This window comes from Streptopelia decaocto, assembly GCF_964273445.1.
Source record: "Streptopelia decaocto genome assembly, chromosome: 6".
NCBI lineage: Eukaryota > Metazoa > Chordata > Aves > Columbiformes > Columbidae > Streptopelia > Streptopelia decaocto.
The window spans coordinates 27,981,436-28,001,739 of NC_138660.1; the positions used below are offsets into that span (position 1 = coordinate 27,981,436).

Consider the following 20,304-nt stretch of genomic DNA (forward strand, 5'->3'; position numbering starts at 1 on the left):
TAATTTTTCTAAAATATTTAAAGCTTTAGCTGTGCCAACACCAGATACAAGAGATCCTAAAACTCTTAACCTTGATCCCCAAAAATCTACATTATCATCACATTTTGACTCATATACACACAAAAAGTGTTTTTCTCATCTTGCTCTTCTGTGATCTATTATCATAGATACATTGGGCATTAAGAGAGTTAATAGTCCCAAAATACACAGTCCTCCAACAGCATTAGAAGGAATTCCTGGTCAGGCTCTATCTCCACAGATCAAGAATACACCATACAGGAGGTTTTGGGGTCGCTGTCCCACATTATCAATGACATTCCTTGGATTCTTCTGTGAGGCATTACACCATCGAGTTTCATTTCTATAGTCACCAATGGTAGCATTAACATTTTGCAGTCTTATCCATTCATGCTTTAGCATATTGTCCTGGCACTTTTCACAAAACAGCTGGATACAAGCATCCAGGGGCACAGATCCCAGCAATTCCAGTTCCTGTGGTTCAATATCTATTTCCGGGAGGCAGTTAATCCAAAGTGCCATGTTAGTATTATTAGAGTTTGTTGCAATGCCTCTGCACCGACCACTATTTGAAACAGTTGTGTGATGCTGCTGTAGTCATCAAGGGGGATGCCAACCAAGCATGTGTGGAACGGGTTTTCCAGAGATATCGTAGTTAGGCATATAGAGTCCTGGTCAGTCATGTTGGCTAAAGTAATCCACATGTTAGTCTTTGTCTGTGCAGGCATCCAAAACACAGCAGCTGCAACAATCATTGTCAGGAAGATAACACAGGTTTCACGTTTCGTGCCAGCAACCATTGCAGCCCTTGATCTGTAAAGACACAAGCATAACCTCTCCCCCAGGTTATCAATTGATGTGGCCTTTTCCATTGATCATTAACTAGTGATTTGGCCATAACTAATGTAGGTTCTTTCTGATTTAGCATGGTTTTGGGGCACACTTGCAAAGTATTTCATCACATACAATGCTTTTGACAATTGGTTTTGTGGTGTTCTCCCCACTTTTTGTTTTAAAAAGGAACAAAACCAAAACAAAAACACAGTTCAGAATCAGATACGTGCATTGGACCTTGACTACGTACTCAGAATCACAAATCAAATTTAGAGGTTCCTCCTTAAAAAGCTCTAAGTAATTTAAAGCTGTGCCAAGTTCTGCTAATTGGGTTGAACCTTCAGTAATTTTCACAGAATGATGCCAATTGTTATCTTCACACCAAACCACTACAGCTTTATGAGACTGCCCAGAACCATCAACAAAAACTTTGCAAGTATGTAGGATCAGACCAAATACAAGTATGGCCTATGACCTGATGTTAAAGACTTGCAGGTTCTGCAGCAATTTACATTTTACATTTATGCATGCCAAAAGCTGTGCTGTTAAGAAAACCAGCTAGTGCAATTTACAAAGACATAGATTACAAATAAAAAAAATCAAAATTAAATTTCACAAATGGTACATATATGACAAAAGGATCATGGCCTATTGAAACTTAAATTCATTCCCTGCTTTTCTTGATCAGAGTAACAATCGGTATATCAGTCTGCTAACAATCTCATCAGACTGTCCCACAATAGCCACAGGTTGTTTCTATGTTGTAGCTATAGACAAATCTGCAAGTCCAATCGAATGCAGTCAGCCTGTAAGGTTGTCATAAATTTATTCCTCAAAATCTCTAAGTCCATTTTTGTTGTCATATTTATTGGATATTTTTTTCCCTTACCTGATCAAAGTCCTGTTTCAGTTCTATCAGTGTTGTATTTGCTTTATCGAGACATTGGCTGTTAATACTGGTGGAAATACAGCATTCAAAATTTCCTTGGAGATTTCTCACTTGCACAAGCAGATCTGGGCCATCCAAACAGCTTCTTGTAGGCCATGCAACTAAACAGAATTCTCAGAAAACGTTATTTGAGCTTACAATTTACTTAACAAATCTTAACCTAAGAGAGGTATAGGAGTTTCTAACAACTATAAGAATTCATGTATTTAAACTTTGTTCCAAATTTGGCATTCCATTGGTCTCAAAAAATGGCCTTTCTTTCATTCTCTCTCATGACCTCAAAAACTAGCAAGGTGAATTTACTAAGAAGTCACTTACAACTAATCACCACAGCGTAAGTCTATTAACAAATTTTTGGTTTAATTTTCCAGTTTCATTAGAACTATGGATCCACTGGTGATGCCTTTAAATTTCACCCTCAGACTCCCTCATGCAGCATTACAGCTCTCTAGCAGTAACATTGCTTGAGGGAGGGGCGCAGGGGGGAATAAAACTTCCCTGTCGCCCCCATCTGAGATGGCAAGACATCCAGCCCAGCATGAAAACACATCAGTTCGAACTCCACATCAAACCAATCTGGCTCCACTCCACACTCAAATCAGTATCAGTCTGACCCAGAGAAGCACTGAACACTGTGACCCCCCCAAAGCTGACCAGGGTGAAAAGACTGACTTCAGCAAGGAGGTAAAACTATGAGCTCTTTCCCCAGATCTGCCAAAACCTAGGAAACAAGACAGAAGCAAAAATAAACAACACCAACAACCCCTGATTCAAAGCTGAAAAGCAACACAGTGCCACAACAAAGATGGATGACAATACTTCAGGAAAAAAAAAAAAAAAACAGAGCCGAGGGAGTAAAGCCCCCCTTTCTCTGCTTAGCAGCGGGAAAACAGGTTTTTTCCATTTTTTTTTTTCTTTCTTCTTCTTTCTCTTCTCGCCGCAGTTCAGATATAGTCAAGGCCATGCAGCTGGTATAATCACTGGTATGAAGTGGGAGGCTCTGGCAAACTCCTCAGTTACAATGAGCTGCACGCAGGCCTGGGATATCCCGCTCTTTTGTTTTCCCATTTCACTCCAACTACACTCTACATGCAATTCCAAGTAGCCCAGAAATAGCCACACTCCTTAGCTCAATTCACCCTCCACAACTTAGAGATGTCAAAAAACAGTATGATAAACATAAATCCATTATTCTATTGTCCTAGATCCAAATCAGTTCACATTCCAGCAACCTTTAAATACAACTTCATAACTTCATACAATACCAAGTTCACATCCATTATAGCATCTAGGTTTGTTTTTTTTGTTATTTTGGTTTTTTTTTTTCAAAGCAGAGTTTAACAATTTATATTCTTTTCTGGTCTCAAAATTGGCAAATTAAGTTACAGTACCACACTTCACCAAATTTTTTCCAAAGTTCTGCATAACAACATTAATTGCAATACAGCACTAAACCCCAGAATTCCACATTTAAGCCACATTCGAGTAAAGTATCATTTCAAGTTTTTCTTTTTTCAGAATATTTCCCCTCAAAGTTACTCTAACGTGTAAGGATGCATCCTAAGGGGAAGCAAGGCGGAATTTTAGCAATGGAACCAGTTCCCATTATAAATATGCAAATTAAAATACTGAGCTCAGATGTGAAAACCAAATACCAAGGTCAAATATGCAGATAGATCAGAGTTACACTTATTCAAGACAATATCTCAATTTTTGCATTGCACCTTTGAACCGCTTACTGCTCGGCCAGGTAGCGGTGCTGCTGGGTCTCCCTGACAAAACAGGTCAGTGCGCGCTGGAGCCCAGCCGGCACCTGCCCCCCCGCCGCCGCAGCAAGCTGAACTGGGCAAGGCTTTTATTAGTGTCTCATCTGGTGCGCTACAACTGTTATTCTAAAACCAGAATTCTTTACTTGATGTGCATACAAAAAAGCCAAATTTAGTGCACCGAGATGAGAGACAGCCTGTCACAGAGTTGCGCAAGTCTGGATATTGGAATAAAGCTAGTACGCTAGAAAAAAAATATAACAGCTACTACACATAAAATCTTAACACCACGTTCACGCAGTAAGGAACTAAATTACTCATGATGTTTTGTACTATCACAAAATGCACCTTTTGAGTCAACCGATTCTCATGATTTAACAGTCTGTGAACTTACTGTACCATATAGCACAGACCTACCAAAATTGCAACATACTTAAACAGATACCCACAAAGAAAACAGGTTAATAAGGAAAGCATCTTGCAGACTTTAACAAGTTTTCTGACCTGTGTGTTATCAGCTAATTCTCTCTCAGCTTGTTGAAGTTCAAATCGCCCCGCCTGTAAAACTGTCTGAAACGATTTAATGATTTCTTGTAGAGATTTATTTTGTCCTGCTCTTCTCGCCCTAAAAACAACATTAATTGCAACAAGGTGTTATACTTCAAGATTCTATTCCCCGGACACTTTTCGCAATCATTTAACTCATACCGCAGCCACTATTAATTACAATATTTTACAAGATCTTCCTTACTCATATTTCCAAGTGTTTCTCTATGTTTTGAAACACCTCCCAATACTGATTTTTTATGAACACGACTGAAAACAGTAATTATGGTGTACTTATACCACAAAGAAACAATTCTAACAACCACCAGTAAAACAATTAACTCACATTCCTGACAAGCTGCTTGATTTTCAGAGGCGCAATACACAGAAGCATTTAATATGTGCTGTAAAAACTTGCAAATAACACGTTGATAGCAAACATTAGCATTCTCTGCTGTTAATTTCCTTAACTTCTAAGTTTTATACCCTGAGTCCCCAGGACCACCCCCTTTCCCGTCACGATTATCATGACTGTATTGCCTACTGTCGGATTCACTTGCTGTTAACTGATCTGATCTGTCACACAGTTCTGTTGTCCAGCTCTTATCCAGTGACTTCTGTTCTCTCGTGGAAGTTGGAGGGTTAAAAGACAGTAAAAGCAGATTGGTAAAATTGGTAAAAGGATGGATACTACACTTGTTTACAACTTTAGCATTCTCAGCTATCACAGGTTCTTTGAGCAAGTTGTCTGACTCCAATCCTCTGGACTTGCTGTTCTCACCAGGGTTAGATGATGGTACAGGAGGCCACCTGCTCGGCATTTTTCCTCCCCCCGCCCCAGACTGCTGAACTATCAGGGGTGCCGAAAGCACAGCAGGGGATGGAATAGGGAGGGTATCAAAGACAAAAACCGGGTAAACTTCACAGTAGCTTTCAGGATACTTATCAGGCTGCAATGCTGCAAAAATTCCGGCAGCAGCAGACCGTTCAGCCTTAAGATCTTTTAAAGTAGTGATTATAAGCTTCCATGTAGTTACTAATGATTTAGCTTCTTTATCTCCATTGCTGACTTTATCCCATAATTTCTGCTCTATATTGTCCCAAAGTTCAAGTTTAAGTTTTGAGTCACTAATGCTCATAACAGTCTTTTCAGGTTTTAACTGCTTCACTGTAGTAATTATCAGTCTCCAGGTGGTTACAAGGCCGAGAATATATTTTTCACGGTGACTAATTGCCTTCCACAACACAGTTCCCATTTTTTCCAAGTCTCTATTTGAAAAACTCCTGACAGGTCAGCAGGATACCCATTGCCTCTGCACCAAATTAATAGTCTTTTGAGGTTCTTCGCTGATTTATCATCATCTATAACCATATCCCATAACATATCCCCTAATTTTCGCCATTCACTAACATCAAAAGGAGAATCTGGATTCTGAAAACAACCCTTAACTTTACCTAACATTAGTAACCCCGTTAAATGCTTGATACAATCTACTCCCCGCTTTTCTAAAAAGCGCTGTAATAAATCTAGGGCTACTTCTAAATCCATAGTTCCTTTATCCATAACCTGATACCTGCCCTTAGGCAAAAGAAAGGCACCTTACCCTATAATCCTTGGTACCTTGTAAACCTGACACCACCTGCAGCCCTTGCCCTGTAGCCCACACAGACGGCGAACTCATGAATTCAGTTCAGGTCCTCAGAGACGACACACTGACGCACGCAGTGTTCGGTCGCTCTTGACCCCCCGGTCGCTGCTTCCCGGTGCCCCTCTGCTTCAGCCGCTCCTTCGAGGGTCCCTGTTCGGGCACCACTTGCTATTTCGCGGCTGAGGAAAACATGCGACCAGCTCAATGTGAGTGATAAAGCATGATTCAACTTTATTGCCCGAGATAGCGTGTATTTATACCAAATACCATAATTATGCATACTTGTCTCTATCTAACAGGCTAAGCACTAAAAGGTTACATTTACTTACTCCACCTACTTGCGGTTAGCTAACTATGCACATTCCGCACTCTTCTGACTCCTACTTTCTCAAGTTGTTTATCACCTCTTCAAAGGACATGCTGACCCTGCTTTAATCAGTACTTTTCCATTTCTCCTTTTCCCACGGCCTACTAGTAAAGCAATTTAAGGCCTACTTATGTCAACTAGAACGGGCTCTGCTCGTACAGTTGTTCGGTGGACTCATGTCCATGCTCCTTGAGCCAATCCCTGATAACAGAGCAGCCTCCTCTCTCCTGCACCTGCATGACTTTGATCCCTCCCACAAGCCCTGGCTCTGCACCACAACCCCTGGTGTGAGTCTTCACCCTGCATGGCCATGCAGCACGAGATACAGGCTGATGTTTTTCTCTCCCAGGTACTTTCCAGCCCATCCCAGCTCCCTTGAGTCTCTCCCACCTCCCCTGCCCTGTCTCCACCCCCAGTGCCCTCTGCCCAGCAAAGCCCAGTTTGGGCTGGTCCCATACCAGTGCCCATTGCAGGTGCTCTGGGCAGTCACCCCACAGCCTCTGCCCCTCTGAAGGGCACAGCAGCTCCTGGGGGTCAGAGAGGTGGGTGAACATGCACAGCAATAGGGAAAGGAGGCACCTGTGTCCTTTGCTCTCCTCTCCAGCAGATCCTGAGAGGACCACAGCCCCTCCATGTGATCCCCCAACACAAAAGCCCTGGCCCTTGAGGTCCTAAGAGCTCTTACTGCTCCAGGCACAGAGCAGCCTTCCCAAAGCTGGTGTTGCCAGGAAGGTGTTTTCATTTCCCATTCATCCCTGACACAATGAGGATGAATCTCAGGGGAAAAAAAAAAAAAAAAAGTTGTCACATATTCATTTATTTCACTTAAATACGAGAGACTCCCCATTTACACAAAGTCTCTGGGTCAAACAAGATGGGTGGATAATTAAGCAGGAGGGGATGAATAGTGACATTTCATTCAAGAGAAAAACATCACAAGTGTTAAAAAAGGTAAAAAGTAAAGAAGGAAAGACAGACTTGGCCTGTCATGACCTACACTGGGAGCCTTTTGCGGGAGGAAGCAGGCAGTCTATGGCTGTTGAAAACATCCAGTCATCAGCTTCCTCAGAGCACTCTTGAGCTCCTTGTTCCTCATGCTGTAGATGAGGGGGTTCAGTGTTGAAGGTACCAGTGCATACAGTACTGCCACCACCAGATTCAGGTTTGGGGAGGATAAGGAGGAGGTTTTCAAGTAGGTAAACGTGCCAGTGCTGACGAACAGGGAGACCACGGCCAGGTGAGGGAGACATCTGGAAAAGGCTTTGTGCTGTCCCTGCTCAGAGGGGATCCTCAGCACGGCCCTGAAGATCTGCATTGTAGGACAGCACAATGAACACAAAACATCCCCAAAATAGAAAAGCACTAAAAGCAAGAAGGCCAGCTTCCCTGTGGCAGGAGTCTGAGCAGGAGAGCTTGAGGATTTGAGGGATTTCACAGAAGAACTGGTCCACAGCATTGCCCTTGCAGAGCAGCAGTGAAAATGTATTGGCCGTGTGCAGCAGAGCATTGAGAAACCCACTGGCCCAGGCAGCTGCTGCCATGTGGACACAAGCTCTGCTGCCCAGGAGGGTCCCGTAGTGCAGGGGTTTGCAGATGGCAACGTAGCGGTTGTAGGACATGACTGTGAGAAGACAATACTCTCCTACAATCAGGAAAAGGAAGAACTGTGCAACACATCCCATATAAGAAATGGCCCTGGTGTCCCAGAGGGAATTGGCCATGGATTTGGGGACAATGGTGGAGATGAAGCCCAGGTCAAGGAGGGAGAGGTTGAGGAGGAAGAAATACATGGGGGTGTGGAGGTGCTGGTCCCAGGCTATGGTGGTGATGATGAGGCCGTTGCCCAGGAGGGCAGCCAGGTAGATGCCCAGGAAGAGCCAGAAGTGCAAGAGCTGCAGCTCCCGTGTGTCTGTGAATGGCAAGAGGAGGAACTGGGTGATGGAGCTGCTGTTGGACATTGGCTGTTTCTTGGCATGGGGGCTCTGTACAATAAAGGAAATTACAACTTCAAATGAGGGCAGACTCCTCTGACCAAAGCCACTGATTTTTGTAGAAATCATCCCCAACTGAAATACATTTCCTCTCTCTTTTTTTTGCTGGCTGAGTGTGCTGAGGGGAGCAGGACCTTTGTCCGTGTGCTGCCAAGCAGCCAGCTCTGCTCTGCTGCAGTGGGGACATGGGAGCTGGTTTTTGACAGTTCTGACATTCCCAAGGAATGTCAGATATAATCCAGTTTTAATGGAAAAGTTTTGTATGTGCACTCATTACTTGAAAGGGTGTGGTCTCCACAGGAAATGTTTCACATATCTTTGCATGAACTTTTTCTGTATTTTAAACTTTCCACCATGACATCTGTGGAATGTGTTACTTATGGGTAGAAATAGGGATTTATATGACTGAAAATGTGAAGACTCTTGAGACAGGACAGGCGAAAGGGCTCAGCTCTCTGTGGCTCAGTGAAGAGTCAGGAGAGCAAAAGTGTCCATCAGGTTTTTTTACTCACCTCCCCTGTGCTATCACTGGTGCTGTGTTGAAGATGTCTTTATATACAAATTGCTCTTTAAAAAAACTCAAACAGCTGGACTCATACAGGAGCAGGGGAGCACTGTTTGAAAGGACAGATCTGAATACTCTCTGTCCAAGCCCAGAGGTGGAGATGTGATGGAGAGAGCAAGGTACAACCCATCACTGAGAGAAGCAAAGGACTCTGAGAGGACAGTGCGGACCCCAAGGAAGGGCTCAGCACTCTTGGGATCCTACAGCAGACCTGAGCCTTTCTGGGGGCAGCTCGTGAGCCCAGCAGGACAGGCAGAGCAGAGTCAGGCTTCTGAAGATGGGATCTGCTAAAGGGACAGTCAGATCATTGTTCAGCAGACAACACCCAGAAGACAGAATGCAGCCTCCCCCCAGCTCACACGGTCCCTGTGAATCCTCCCCAAATTTGCAGCCATTCAAAGTTGCCTGACAAAAGCCCCTGGCCAGGGAGTCCTCCTGACACATCCTGTGAGCTGTGGCCGTGGCAGCATCAGGAGATGCCTCCAGGAACTGCAGCTGCATTGCCCGGCAGCCAGAGACTTACCATGTCAAGGGCTGTGCAGATTTCACTTCCAGTGAACTCTCAATCATCCTTCAACTCCCAGCTGGCCTCTACCCTCTCTGTGCCTGTCTCCTGTGCCCTCGGTGCTGCAGGCAGAGCCCTCAGCCCTGCTGCGTGTGCAGAGGAGCTGCTCCTGGGCAGAGCTGTCTCTCTGCAGCGCTGCCGCTGCCATGAGCTCCCTCTGTGCCAGGAGCCCAGCCCAGCTCAGCAGCACAGGAGCAGCACAAGGCTCTTTAATGACCCCTCTGGAGGGTTTGGTTCCAAGACTATAGACAGTGATAGGAAGTTGAAGAAGCCTCTCAAGAAGTCAAAGTTGCAAACTCCAAAGTTTCTTGTAGTGTTAATGGACCCCACTGAGGGACATATCACTGACAAAGCTTGTGTGCTTGTTAAGGCAGAAAACTGGTGACAGTGAGGACAAGTAGGCAAAGGCAATGGGAAGGTGGCTCTGATGCTGTGTAACCAGCCCCTGGGGAGGCAGACCTTGTCCCTCAGACATTGCTCAGGGCTCTTCCTGGGGCAGTGGGATGTGGGGCTGTGCAATGCTAAGAGCAGAACTACGATACAATATCTCCCAGGCTTACAGGTTGTGATGAGCAAGCAATGGAGTACTGGTGCTATAGTGGTGTCTCATAGACATCAACTGCTCAGAGAACAGCCACAGACCAGGAGGCAAAGGCCTTGGCTGTGTTGGGGGCTTTCAGCCTCGCCAGTGCTTCCAGCTTTCTCCACCATTGGATGCGATACAGTGTTGACCTCCACCCTGCTTACCAACCTTGGTTGCACCTGAGCATCTTCCCACCCTTACCGATATCTCTCCATCCTCACAGACTGTTCATTGAAATGCGAAGCTTTGGCTAATCCAGACTCTTTGTAAGTGGCCTCTTGTACCACAAAACTGCACTTGCGGTGGTGTTTGTTTCTCCTTTTGTCAAATCTCAGCCTCCCCATCTGCACTTTGTGGCGTTTTTTCTTTCCAAATTTTTCTTTCTCAATTTTGAAAAAAGCTCCATCATCTCTGAAACTACACTTCCAGCAGTCTCAGGCTACTCCTATACTGCCCTGAGCCTCTGTGCCACTGAGAAAGAAGAGCCAAATAAGTCCAGGTCTCTCAGTCCCTCTACACAGGGCATCTGCTGAAGGCCCCAAACTCCAGATCTCCTCTGGGCACTCTCCAGCTCCTCTCATCTCCATCAAAATAACGAGCCAATAACTGTGACAAAGCCATGTGTGTGCGTCCCTGCCAGTGACCAGTGCTGTGCGAAGAGGCATAATATGTCCTCTGGGTGAACATGCTCAACGTAATGCAGCCCCGTATGCAGGTGGTCTTGTTCATGGTCAGCATAAACCACTGGCTTCTGTGGTATCTCCAATAGTTCCCAGGCTCTTCTCCTCAAAGTCACTCCTCAGCACTCAAAGTCACACAGACTCAGGTCCCAGCTGGACCTGATGTGCAGGTCTTTTATTCCTCTTGAAGCCAGACTGGCCAATTGTCCTTGTAAAGTTCAAGAGGTTTCTGTTGGCCAAACCCCTGAGTATCTCAAGGCCTCTCTGGATTCAAACTCCATTTGCTCATCTGTTAATATCTGCATGCAGGTGGCTCACCCTGACTGTGGTGTGGTCTCACAAGATAACAACATGAGGACTTGAAGGTCTCTGCAAACCCAGGCAGGATTTACCATGAACACAATCTCCAAGACACCAAAGGAGGGTACAAAGCAAGCAAAAGCAGAGTCAGCAGAGAAAGGATAAATGAAGGTTGGGCTGTTCGTATGCAAGGCTATATTAGTGGAAAATGTACGCATATATAGACACACAGAAAATGTGGATGCCTGCAGGGGCTGGTCATAGACCCTTTGTCTGTGTGGGAGCTGGCCCCAGGATCCCCTCATCTCCCCATTTCCCCCACAGACAGACAAACTCACACATGCAGATGTCTGTCTGCAGCACAGCAGCACAGCACCATTGAGGCCGGAAGGCAGCCAGCTTCCGCCTTCTCTGTGCTTCCTCTTCATGGTTGTATTTTGGAAGGAGCCCTTCTCAGTCACTCCTTTGCCAAGCATTTCCATGCCTTTCTCCTGCCACTTTTTCTTAACAATCTGCATGTGGGAGTAGACCATTCTGGAGGTTGAAGAGGAGATCCTTGACCATCAAACAGCACACTGCAGCCCTCCTCTCTGTAGGGCTGCATCCTATAGAAATCTTAGAGGCAGGTTGCCCAGCAGGCCAAAGCCTGCCTCAGGATCCTGCACTCTACTTTCTCATCCCTGCCTGTTACATCTCTCACCAGTTCTTCCTTCTCTGGAAGTGTCAAGTTCCAAAGGACACCTCACCTCACTGGCTCTTCTTTTTTTTTCCACTCTTCTCCTACCAGAGAGTAGGTTTGTGGGCAGCGAGGGAACTTGCTAAAACCCCAGTGTGAATTGGAGTCCAATGGACAGTGACCTGTGGAACAGTTCACACTGGAGTTACATCAGCTGAGGGGATGGTTGTCTTTGGATAAGTCCATGTCAGAACATGCACACCCCTGTAGGGACTGTGAGGAGTCACCCACATCAGAGCAGGGATAGATCTGAAGGGTTGTTGAGACAGCCCCAGGTCTCTTAACCTCTCCTCATATGCAAGATGCCCTTTATGGCCCTTTGCTGGACTCCCTCCAGTTGCTCCAAATCTCTCTTGTCTGTGGTACAGACCCCTCACTCACACACACATGTACTGTGTGTGGCCTCAGACATGCAGCCCATCCTGGAACTTGTCTTGGATTCTTGCTCTTCCCAGGTTCATTTGTCCTAGAGACACCCATGTCATGGAGTGTCTTTCAACCATATGTGCACACACCATACACACAAACGTGCACAGAGAAACATGTCTCCCAGTCACCCCTCAGACCCCATCACCTTTCCAGCACCTGCAAGGACTCCCCTGGTCCCTCTGCAGCCAGCTCCTCCCATCGTGTCCTCATCAGAGACCCTCACACAGCTTTGGCTTCCAGGTCACTTCACCTACATTCCAGCTGATCTGGCTTAATCTTCACCACTGATGGCACATCTAATATCCTGGAGCCCACCTGATCATTAACGTCTTCAGTGATAATAATCTGTATTCTGTTTTCTTTCCTTTTTTCCAGCCTTAAACTTTTTCATAATCTTCCCAGATGCTTTCTGTCACAGCCACCCCTAATGCACCCTCCCACTAGACAGAACATGAATGAAAATAAAAATTCTCCCACTACCTCTACGTGCCGAGGAACTAACTGTAACCACAACCCTGACTTTACTTCAGGCTGTTGTATCACTGAGGTACCAAAAATTCTCTGGGATCGATGGGACAACTTCTCTCCAGATCATTAAAAGTTATGTTCATGCGTTGTTTAAGTCTGAACTGCTTCTTTTCAGTGGTTCGTTGGTTGGTTGGGTTTTTGATTGTTGTTTGGGTTTGAGGTTTTTTGTTTGATTGGTTTTGTTTGTGTTGTTTTTTTTCTTGGGGGGGTGGGGGATGTCATAAATGGAGATTTTTATGAGCTTTCTGAATAACTCCTCTTTTTGTAAGATTTTTGGTGCTTGAAGACATCTCATCTTTATTGTTTATAAAGATGTCTACTCTTCCTCTTTTTCTTTCTTTTTTTTCACACACCTGGAGATGATGATTTCAGGGCTCCTGTTTCTACTTTTTGGGGACCTGCACTAACAGTCATCATTTTCTCAGCTCAGATTTCTTTAACTTCAATGTTCAGTTTGTCCTCGTTTTGTTATACTTTTAGCATCTTCTCTATCTGCATTTACTCTTTGAGAGTCACCCATCTCACCTGTATCAGATATAACTGGCCCTTCAAGGATTACTCATTCTGTTGAGGGAGGGGTCAGTATCCAGTGGAACACAGGCAGTTCTCTTATTACCCTAGTTAACTCTTGTATGTACTGTACTGAAAAAATTAAAAATTATTATATTTGAGTAAATTCAAGAATTGTTAAATGCTGCCAGTTCTTTTCACCTCTTTCTAGTCCCTTTTTTCTGGTCTTACTGTTCATTTCAGCTTTCATAGGACCATAGAATGGTTTAGGTTGGAAGGGACCTTCAGGGCCCATCCAGTCCAGCCCCTGCCATGAGCAGGGACATCTTCACCAGCTCAGGTTGCTCAGAGCCCCATCCAGCCTGGCCTGGGATGTCTCCAGGGATGTGGTATCTACCACCTCTCTGGGTAACCTGGGCCAGCATTCTGCCACCATCAGTGGAAAAAATTTCTTCCTCATGCCCAGCCTGAATCTCCCTCCTTTAGTTTAAAATCACCACCCCTTGTCCTATCACAGCAGGCCCTGCTAAAAAGTCTGTCCCCATCTTTCTTATTAACCCCTTTTAAGTACAGAAAGGCTGCAATAAGGTGTCACCAGAGCCTTCTCTTCTCCAGGCTGAACACCCCGATTCTCTCAGCCTGTCCTCACAGCAGAGCTGTTTCATCCCTCTGATCAATTTTGTGGCCTCCTCTGGCCCCTCTCCAACAGGTCCATGTCTGTCCTGTGCTGAGGACCCCGAGCTGGATGCCATACTCCAGGTGGAGTCCCACCAGAGTGGAACAGAGGTGCAGAATCACCTCCCTTGACCTGCTGTCCATGCTGCTGGTGGTGCAGCCCAAGATACAATTGGCCTTCTGGGCTGCAACAGCACATTGCTGGCTCATGTCAAATCTTTCATCCACCAGTACCGCCAAGTCCTTCTTGGCAGGGCTGCTCTCCATCCCTTCATCCCCCAGCCTGTACCAATACTGGGCATTGCCCTGACCCAAGTGCACTTGGCCTAGTTGAAACTCAAATTATTCACATGGACCCACTACATGAGCTTGTCCAGGTCCCTCTGGATGACATCCCGACCCTCAGGTGTGTCAACTGCACCACTCAGCTTGGTGTCATTCATAAACTTTCTGAGGGTGCACCAAATCCCTCTGTCCATGTCATTGATGAAGATATTAAACAGCACTGGTCCCAGTACGGACCCCTGAGGGACACCACTTGTCAACAGTGTCCATCCAGACATTGTGCCATTGACCATTACTCCCAGGGTGTGACCATCCAGCCAGTTCCTCATCCACTGAACAGTCCACCCACCAAATCCACACCTCTCCCATTTAGAGAGAAGGCTGTTTATGGGGGACTGTGTCAAAGGCTTAACAAAAGTCCAGATAGACGACATCTGTAGCCCTTCCTTTGTCCACTGATGTAGTTACTCCATCGTTGAAGGCCCCTAGGACGGTCAGACAGGACTTGCCCTTGGTGAAGACATGCTGGATGTGTCAAATCACCTCCCTGTCCTCCATGTGCCTTAGCACAGCTTCTTACTCTTTACGTCTCTTAGACATGAGCCATTGTTCAAGTCTGGGACTAAGTTTAGATCCAGCTGCACCCATACTCCTCACTGAGAAGGAGTTTAGAAAGCAAGGGGGTCCATTCTGAACCTTGTGACTCAATGGGAGGGCCTCCTTCTATTCTTTCACGTCTCCTGTCCCCACAGAAATCACTCTGAAACAACTCTCATCCAATTCTGTTTGACACATTTCCTCCATGCAGTAAGTAATAGGGTGAACCTTGCCATCAAACTCTGTTAGCTTGCATTTTTCTTTAAGTGTCCTAAACACTGCTGTGCAGCAAGCAGGACCCTAAACCACTCAGCCGTGCAACTTCTCACAGGGAAACCTGAGCACCAATCCTGACCAGAAGACCATTGTACCTCAAGCAGCGACTGCTGTGCTGTGCTGCATGTACAGCGTGTCCTTCATGCCTGTGCTGGACTGCAGGAATCCCTTGGCCACTTGACAACCTCAGCAGCATATTGTCACACAAGAGTTGCAGGCAGGTCCTACCCTGTACCAGACATTATGCCTTCTGCATGGCCTTGCCTGGATCTACCAGTGCACAAAAAAGATCTAATGAAAACATAATTTCTGTTTGACTGTAGAGATGATGAATAGAGTTGTTTCAAAGTAATAAAATCCTACAATAGCTTGAATGACCAAAACAGAAGACTGTCTTCTATGGATGGGGTCTACATTGTGTGCTATATTTAGGTCAGAAGCTTGTTCAATGCTACACCTTCCAGGGTTTCCACCAACAGAAAGAACATAAAATTGCCCATGTGACACTGATCCTGTTGTCCACCAGGACCCCCAGGTCCCTTTCCCCTACACTGCTCTCTAATATGTAATTTCCCAACCTATACTGGAACCTGGGGTTGTTCCTGCCCAGATGCAGGACTCTACACTTGCCCTTGTTAAATTTCATCTGGTTATTCCCCGCTCAGCTCTCCAGCCTGTCCAGGTCTCTGATGGCAGCACAGCTTCCAGTGTCAGCCACTCCTCCCAGCTTGGTGTCATCAGCAAACTTGCTGACAGTCACTCTATTCCCTCGTCTAAATCGTTAATGAATATATTGAATAATATTGGCCCCAGTACTGCCCCCTGAGGCACTGAACTAGATACTGGCCTCCAACTAGACTCCGCACCATTGACTACCACTCTCTGGCTTCTCTCCTCAAGCCAGTTTGCAACCCACCTCACTACTCTATTGTCTAGACCACACCTCCTCAACTTAGCTGTGAGGATGCTGTGGGAGACTGTGTCAAAGGCTTTACTGAAGTCAAGAATATGAACCATTGCTGCGCTTGGAGGATGCTGTCTTGAAGACAAGATATATCCAGGCACACTGTTAAAGTATTTGGTCTTTTCATTGACTATATCAAGAGAATGAGTGAAGATCCCTGTGTGATGTGCTGCTTGTCTGTGCAATGTCTGCAGCTATAGAATAGAGACAGACCTTGCCGCTCTGATGACATCTGATGACTGATGTCTCTGACTGATTGTATCAGCCAACAGCAAACAGGCAGTAAATCCCACTCTGCAATACTGTCTGGGGCAGTTGTGATGCACCTGCCCTGAGTAGGGTAGATTTCCTGGAGGTCTTGTGTGGTTCTTGTCAGCCTTGGCATCTCATGTCATTCTATGGGCCTGGATTTGTACATGAAATTGAGTATTTGTCCTGAATTCAGTGAGGTAACGTGGAGATGAACATGGGACAACTGCCAGTGTAGTCGTTGGAGAGCTGGTAAATTCAGCTGCTGGACAAGAGAGAGACTGAGCTGTCCCTGTGGCACAGGACTATAATCAATCATTCGTATGAATACCTCTATCAACTACCATGAACACAGTGAGAAGGACAAGGTTCTTTCAGCCTTTATTTGGACATCATTTATCATTTCACTCAGCCAAAGGGATTCTCCACCAGGCTCATGTATGATCCCAGAGATATTGCCCAGTCTCTATGGACTTCTCCATTAGATCTTGCAATTACCTGCATATAGCTTGCACCACCTGTGGTAGCTCCAGTGTAACCAGGTATTTGCATCTGAAGGTCTCACTCCTGCATTCTGTCTCCATTAATTATCATGGGAGTTGAGAAAAGAGGCTGACATGCCTATTTTATGTCTCTATTTTGTGCACAACTGAACAGACGCAAGAGGAATCCCACCTCCTATGAGTTTCTGCAGGCACAGGAGGGAGCTGATTCTCCTCCAAATGCTGGGAATGCAATGCAGGAGATGCCTCTACTGACTCAGCTGAATCTCTGCCCTCAACAGGGATAAAGGAGATCCCTCCCTGTCACCGTCCAGCTGTCCTGTCTAATATAAGACCAAAAAAAAAAGTGATATTTAGATGTAACATTGTCTCAGAGAGGGGAAATTACACTTCTGGAAAAGTCTGTCTCTCCCCAGATGAGGGGGAGGTAATATCAGTGATGACTTTTGCCAGTTTCACAGCAGGTTCCCTGGAGCCCCAGGGACACCTGGTGAGAGCCCAGAGGGGACAGAGAAAGTGCCGCCTTGTGCTGCTCCTGTGCTGCTGAGCTGGGCCGGGCTTCTGGCACAGGGAGCTCATGGCAGCGGCAGCGCTGCAGAGACAGAGCTCTGCCCAGGAGCAGCTCCTCTGCACACGCAGCAGGGATGAGGGCTCTGCCTGGGGATCTCAGGGAAATGAGCAAGTCTAAGAGAGAGCTGAAAGGTGATCAGGATTGAGAGGATGACTGAAAGCTCACTGGAGAAGAAATCTTCACAGCCCTTGACACGGTAAACCTCTGGTTCAGTGACAATGCATCTGTGGCTCCTGGAGGCATCTTCTAAAGCTGGCACAGCCACAACTTGTGGGATCTGTAAGGAAGGGGCTCCTGTCAGGCAATTTTGAACAGTTATGAAGCCATTTGTGCAGGCAGGGGTGCCCAGGGCTGTCCTGCAGAGCAGGGTCCCTGCACCCCAAGGCTGTGCCGGGACAGGGACTCTGCCGCCTGCCAGGGTCAGCGCTCAGCCTGCCCGGGAGATCCCCACGGTGCTGTGGGGAGAAGCTGTGGGTGCAAGGAACAACCTCTAGCAGGGCAGGGTCCTGCTATCAAGAGGGTGCTGCCTGGGTCAGGGCTGCTCACAGCTCTAGATCAGTGCATGACATTCCCAGGTGATGTTTAAAGAAGGGTAGCAAGGCAGGGGCTACCTGAAAGGGAAGGATCCTTCTCTTTCAGTCTGCTACTCTGGGTTTTCTGTGTGGGCAATGGGACATAGAATTAATGTCTCAATTCAAGAGAGGCACTGAAATTACAGGTCTATTTCTTTTAGCAGTGAATAAACCTGGAAGTATCAGAAATGGACACACCATGGCTTACAGACAGCATCAGGATGACTTTTCCAGCCTCCCCAGGGCTGGTCTGATGTTCCCATCAGAGCCGCCCACACAGAGCTGCCCCTGGGCAGCGCCGGCTGCTGGGAGGGGTCTGCAGGGCAGGGCTGAGCACACAGCGGGTGGGATGGGGTCTGTGGCACTGACAGCAGGAGACCTGGGGACACAGACACAGCTACGGCAGGGACAGCTCCCGGCAGCAGAGCAGGGGTGTTCAGGAGCTCTTTCGGTCCTTGTCTGCAGATGATGCTGGGTGTTGTGTGCTGGGCAATGATCTGACTGTCCCTTTAGGACATGTCTCTTTCAGGAGCCTGACTCTGCTCTGCCTGTCCTGCTAGGCTCACGAGCTGCCCCCAGAAGGGCTCAGGTCTGCTGTAGGATCCCAGCAGTGCTGAGCCTTTCCTTGGGGTCCGCACTCTACACTCAGCATCCTTTGCTTCTCTCAGTGATGGGTCATACCCTGCTCTCTCCACCACGTCTCTAACTCTGGGATGAAACAGAGGTTCTGGGATCTGCAAACAGAGGTTTACAGATCTGCCTTTTCAAACAGGACTCCCCTGCTCCCATATTAGCCCAATTGTTTGGGTCTTTCCAGAGTGATCTTTGTGATCAAATCTTCATGACAGCAGAAACGAAAGCACATGGCAGATCAGTAAAAGCCAGATGGATGGTGAGGCTGTCCTGATTCTGCACTAAGCCACAGAGAACTGAGTCCTTTGGCCTGTCCTGTCTCAAGACTCATTGAATTTTCAGTCATAAAAACGAGAATTTCTAACCCTGAACTCCCACTCACCAGATGTGGTGGTGGAAAAAAAAAAAAAAAAACACACAAAAAAATTACTGTAAAGACATGCTAAGCCTCTCCTCTGTAGGCCACACTCCTCAGAGTCATGAGTGCAAATACTCAACTTTTCCATTAACAGTGGATAATATTTGACATTCGCTGTGAATGTCAGAGCTGTCACAACCCAGCCCCCGTGTCCCCACTGCAGCAGAGCAGAGCTGGCTGCTCACAGCACACGGGCAGAGGTTCTGCTGCCCACAACACACTCAGCCAGCACAGACCAGAGAAAGGAAATGCATGTTATTTGGAGGGCTGGGGGGTGGTTTCTGTGAAAAATAGAGTGACTTTGGTAAGAGGATTGTATTCTAATTTTATGTTGTTCTTTCCTTTGCTTTTTAACAGACCCTCCCATGCCCACAGCCAATGTCCAACAGCAGCTCCATCACCCAGTTCCTCCTCCTGGCGTTCGCAGACACACGGGAGCTGCAGCTCTTGCACTTCTGGCTCTTCCTGGGCATCTACCTGGCTGCCCTCCTGGGCAACGGCCTCATCATCACCACCATAGCCTGGGACCAGCACCTCCACACCCCCATGTACTTCTTCCTCCTCAACCTCTCCCTCCTTGACCTGGGCTGTATCTCCACCACTGTCCCCAAATCCATGGCCAATTCCCTCTGGGACACCAGGGCCATTTCCTACACAGGATGTGTGTCACAGTTCTTTTTTTTCCCCTACTTCATCACAGCAGAGTATTGTCTCCTCACCATCATGTCCTATGACCGCTACGTTGCCATCTGCAAACCCCTGCACTACGGGACCCTCCTGGGCAGCAGAGCTTGTGTCCACATGGCAGCAGCTGCCTGGGCCGGTGGGTTTCTCAATGCTCTGCTGCACACGATCAATACATTTTCACTGCCCCTGTGCACGGGCAATGCTGTGGACCAGTTCTTCTGTGAAATCCCCCAGATCCTCAAGCTCTCCTGCTCAGACTCCTACCACAGGGAAGCTGGCCTTCTTGCTTTTAGTGCTTTTCTATTTTGGGGATGTTTTGTTTTCATTGTGCTGTCCTACATGCAGATCTTCAGGGCTGTGCTGAGGATCCCCTCTGAGCAGGGACGGCACAAAGCCTTTTCCACGTGCCTCCCTCACCTGGCCGTGGTCTTCTTGCTTACCAGTACCGGCACATTTGCCCACCTGAAGCCCCCCTCCATTTCTTTCCCATCCCTGAATCTGGGGGTGTCTGTTGTGTACTCAGTGGTACCTCCAACATTGAACCCCCTCATCTATAGCATGAGGAACAGGGAGCTCAGGGATGATCTGAGGAAGCTCATGACTGGATGTTTTCAGCAACCATAGACTGCTCCCCTCTGCAAAGGTCTCCTAGTGTATGTCATAACAGGCCAAGTTTGTCTTTCCTTCTTTACATTTTTTTTCCTTTTTCCACTTGCACTGTTATTGTCTTCTAAGAAATGTCACTGTTCATCCCTTCCCGCTTAATTATCCACCCATCTTGTGTGAACCAGTGACTTTGTGGAAATGGGAATACGTCATTGTATTTAAGTGAAATAAATGAACTGACAACACCATGTG

General features: G+C 46.7%; 1 protein-coding gene and 1 pseudogene across 2 annotated transcripts; one reads left to right on the top strand and one right to left on the bottom strand.

The window, feature by feature from the left end:
* Positions 1-7,159: 7,159 nt before the first annotated feature.
* Positions 7,160-8,087, bottom strand: LOC309441304 (olfactory receptor 14A16-like; annotated as a pseudogene). The gene has a single exon. The product of its transcript is annotated as an olfactory receptor 14A16-like (transcript).
* An 11,050-nt stretch (positions 8,088-19,137) lies between these two features.
* On the top strand, positions 19,138-20,070 carry LOC309441305 (olfactory receptor 14A16-like; the record flags this gene model as incomplete). Its single annotated transcript, XM_082055939.1, has 1 exon — positions 19,138-20,070. The coding sequence occupies one exon, from the start codon at positions 19,138-19,140 to the stop codon at positions 20,068-20,070; it is 933 nt and encodes a 310-aa protein (XP_081912065.1).
* Positions 20,071-20,304: the final 234 nt, after the last annotated feature.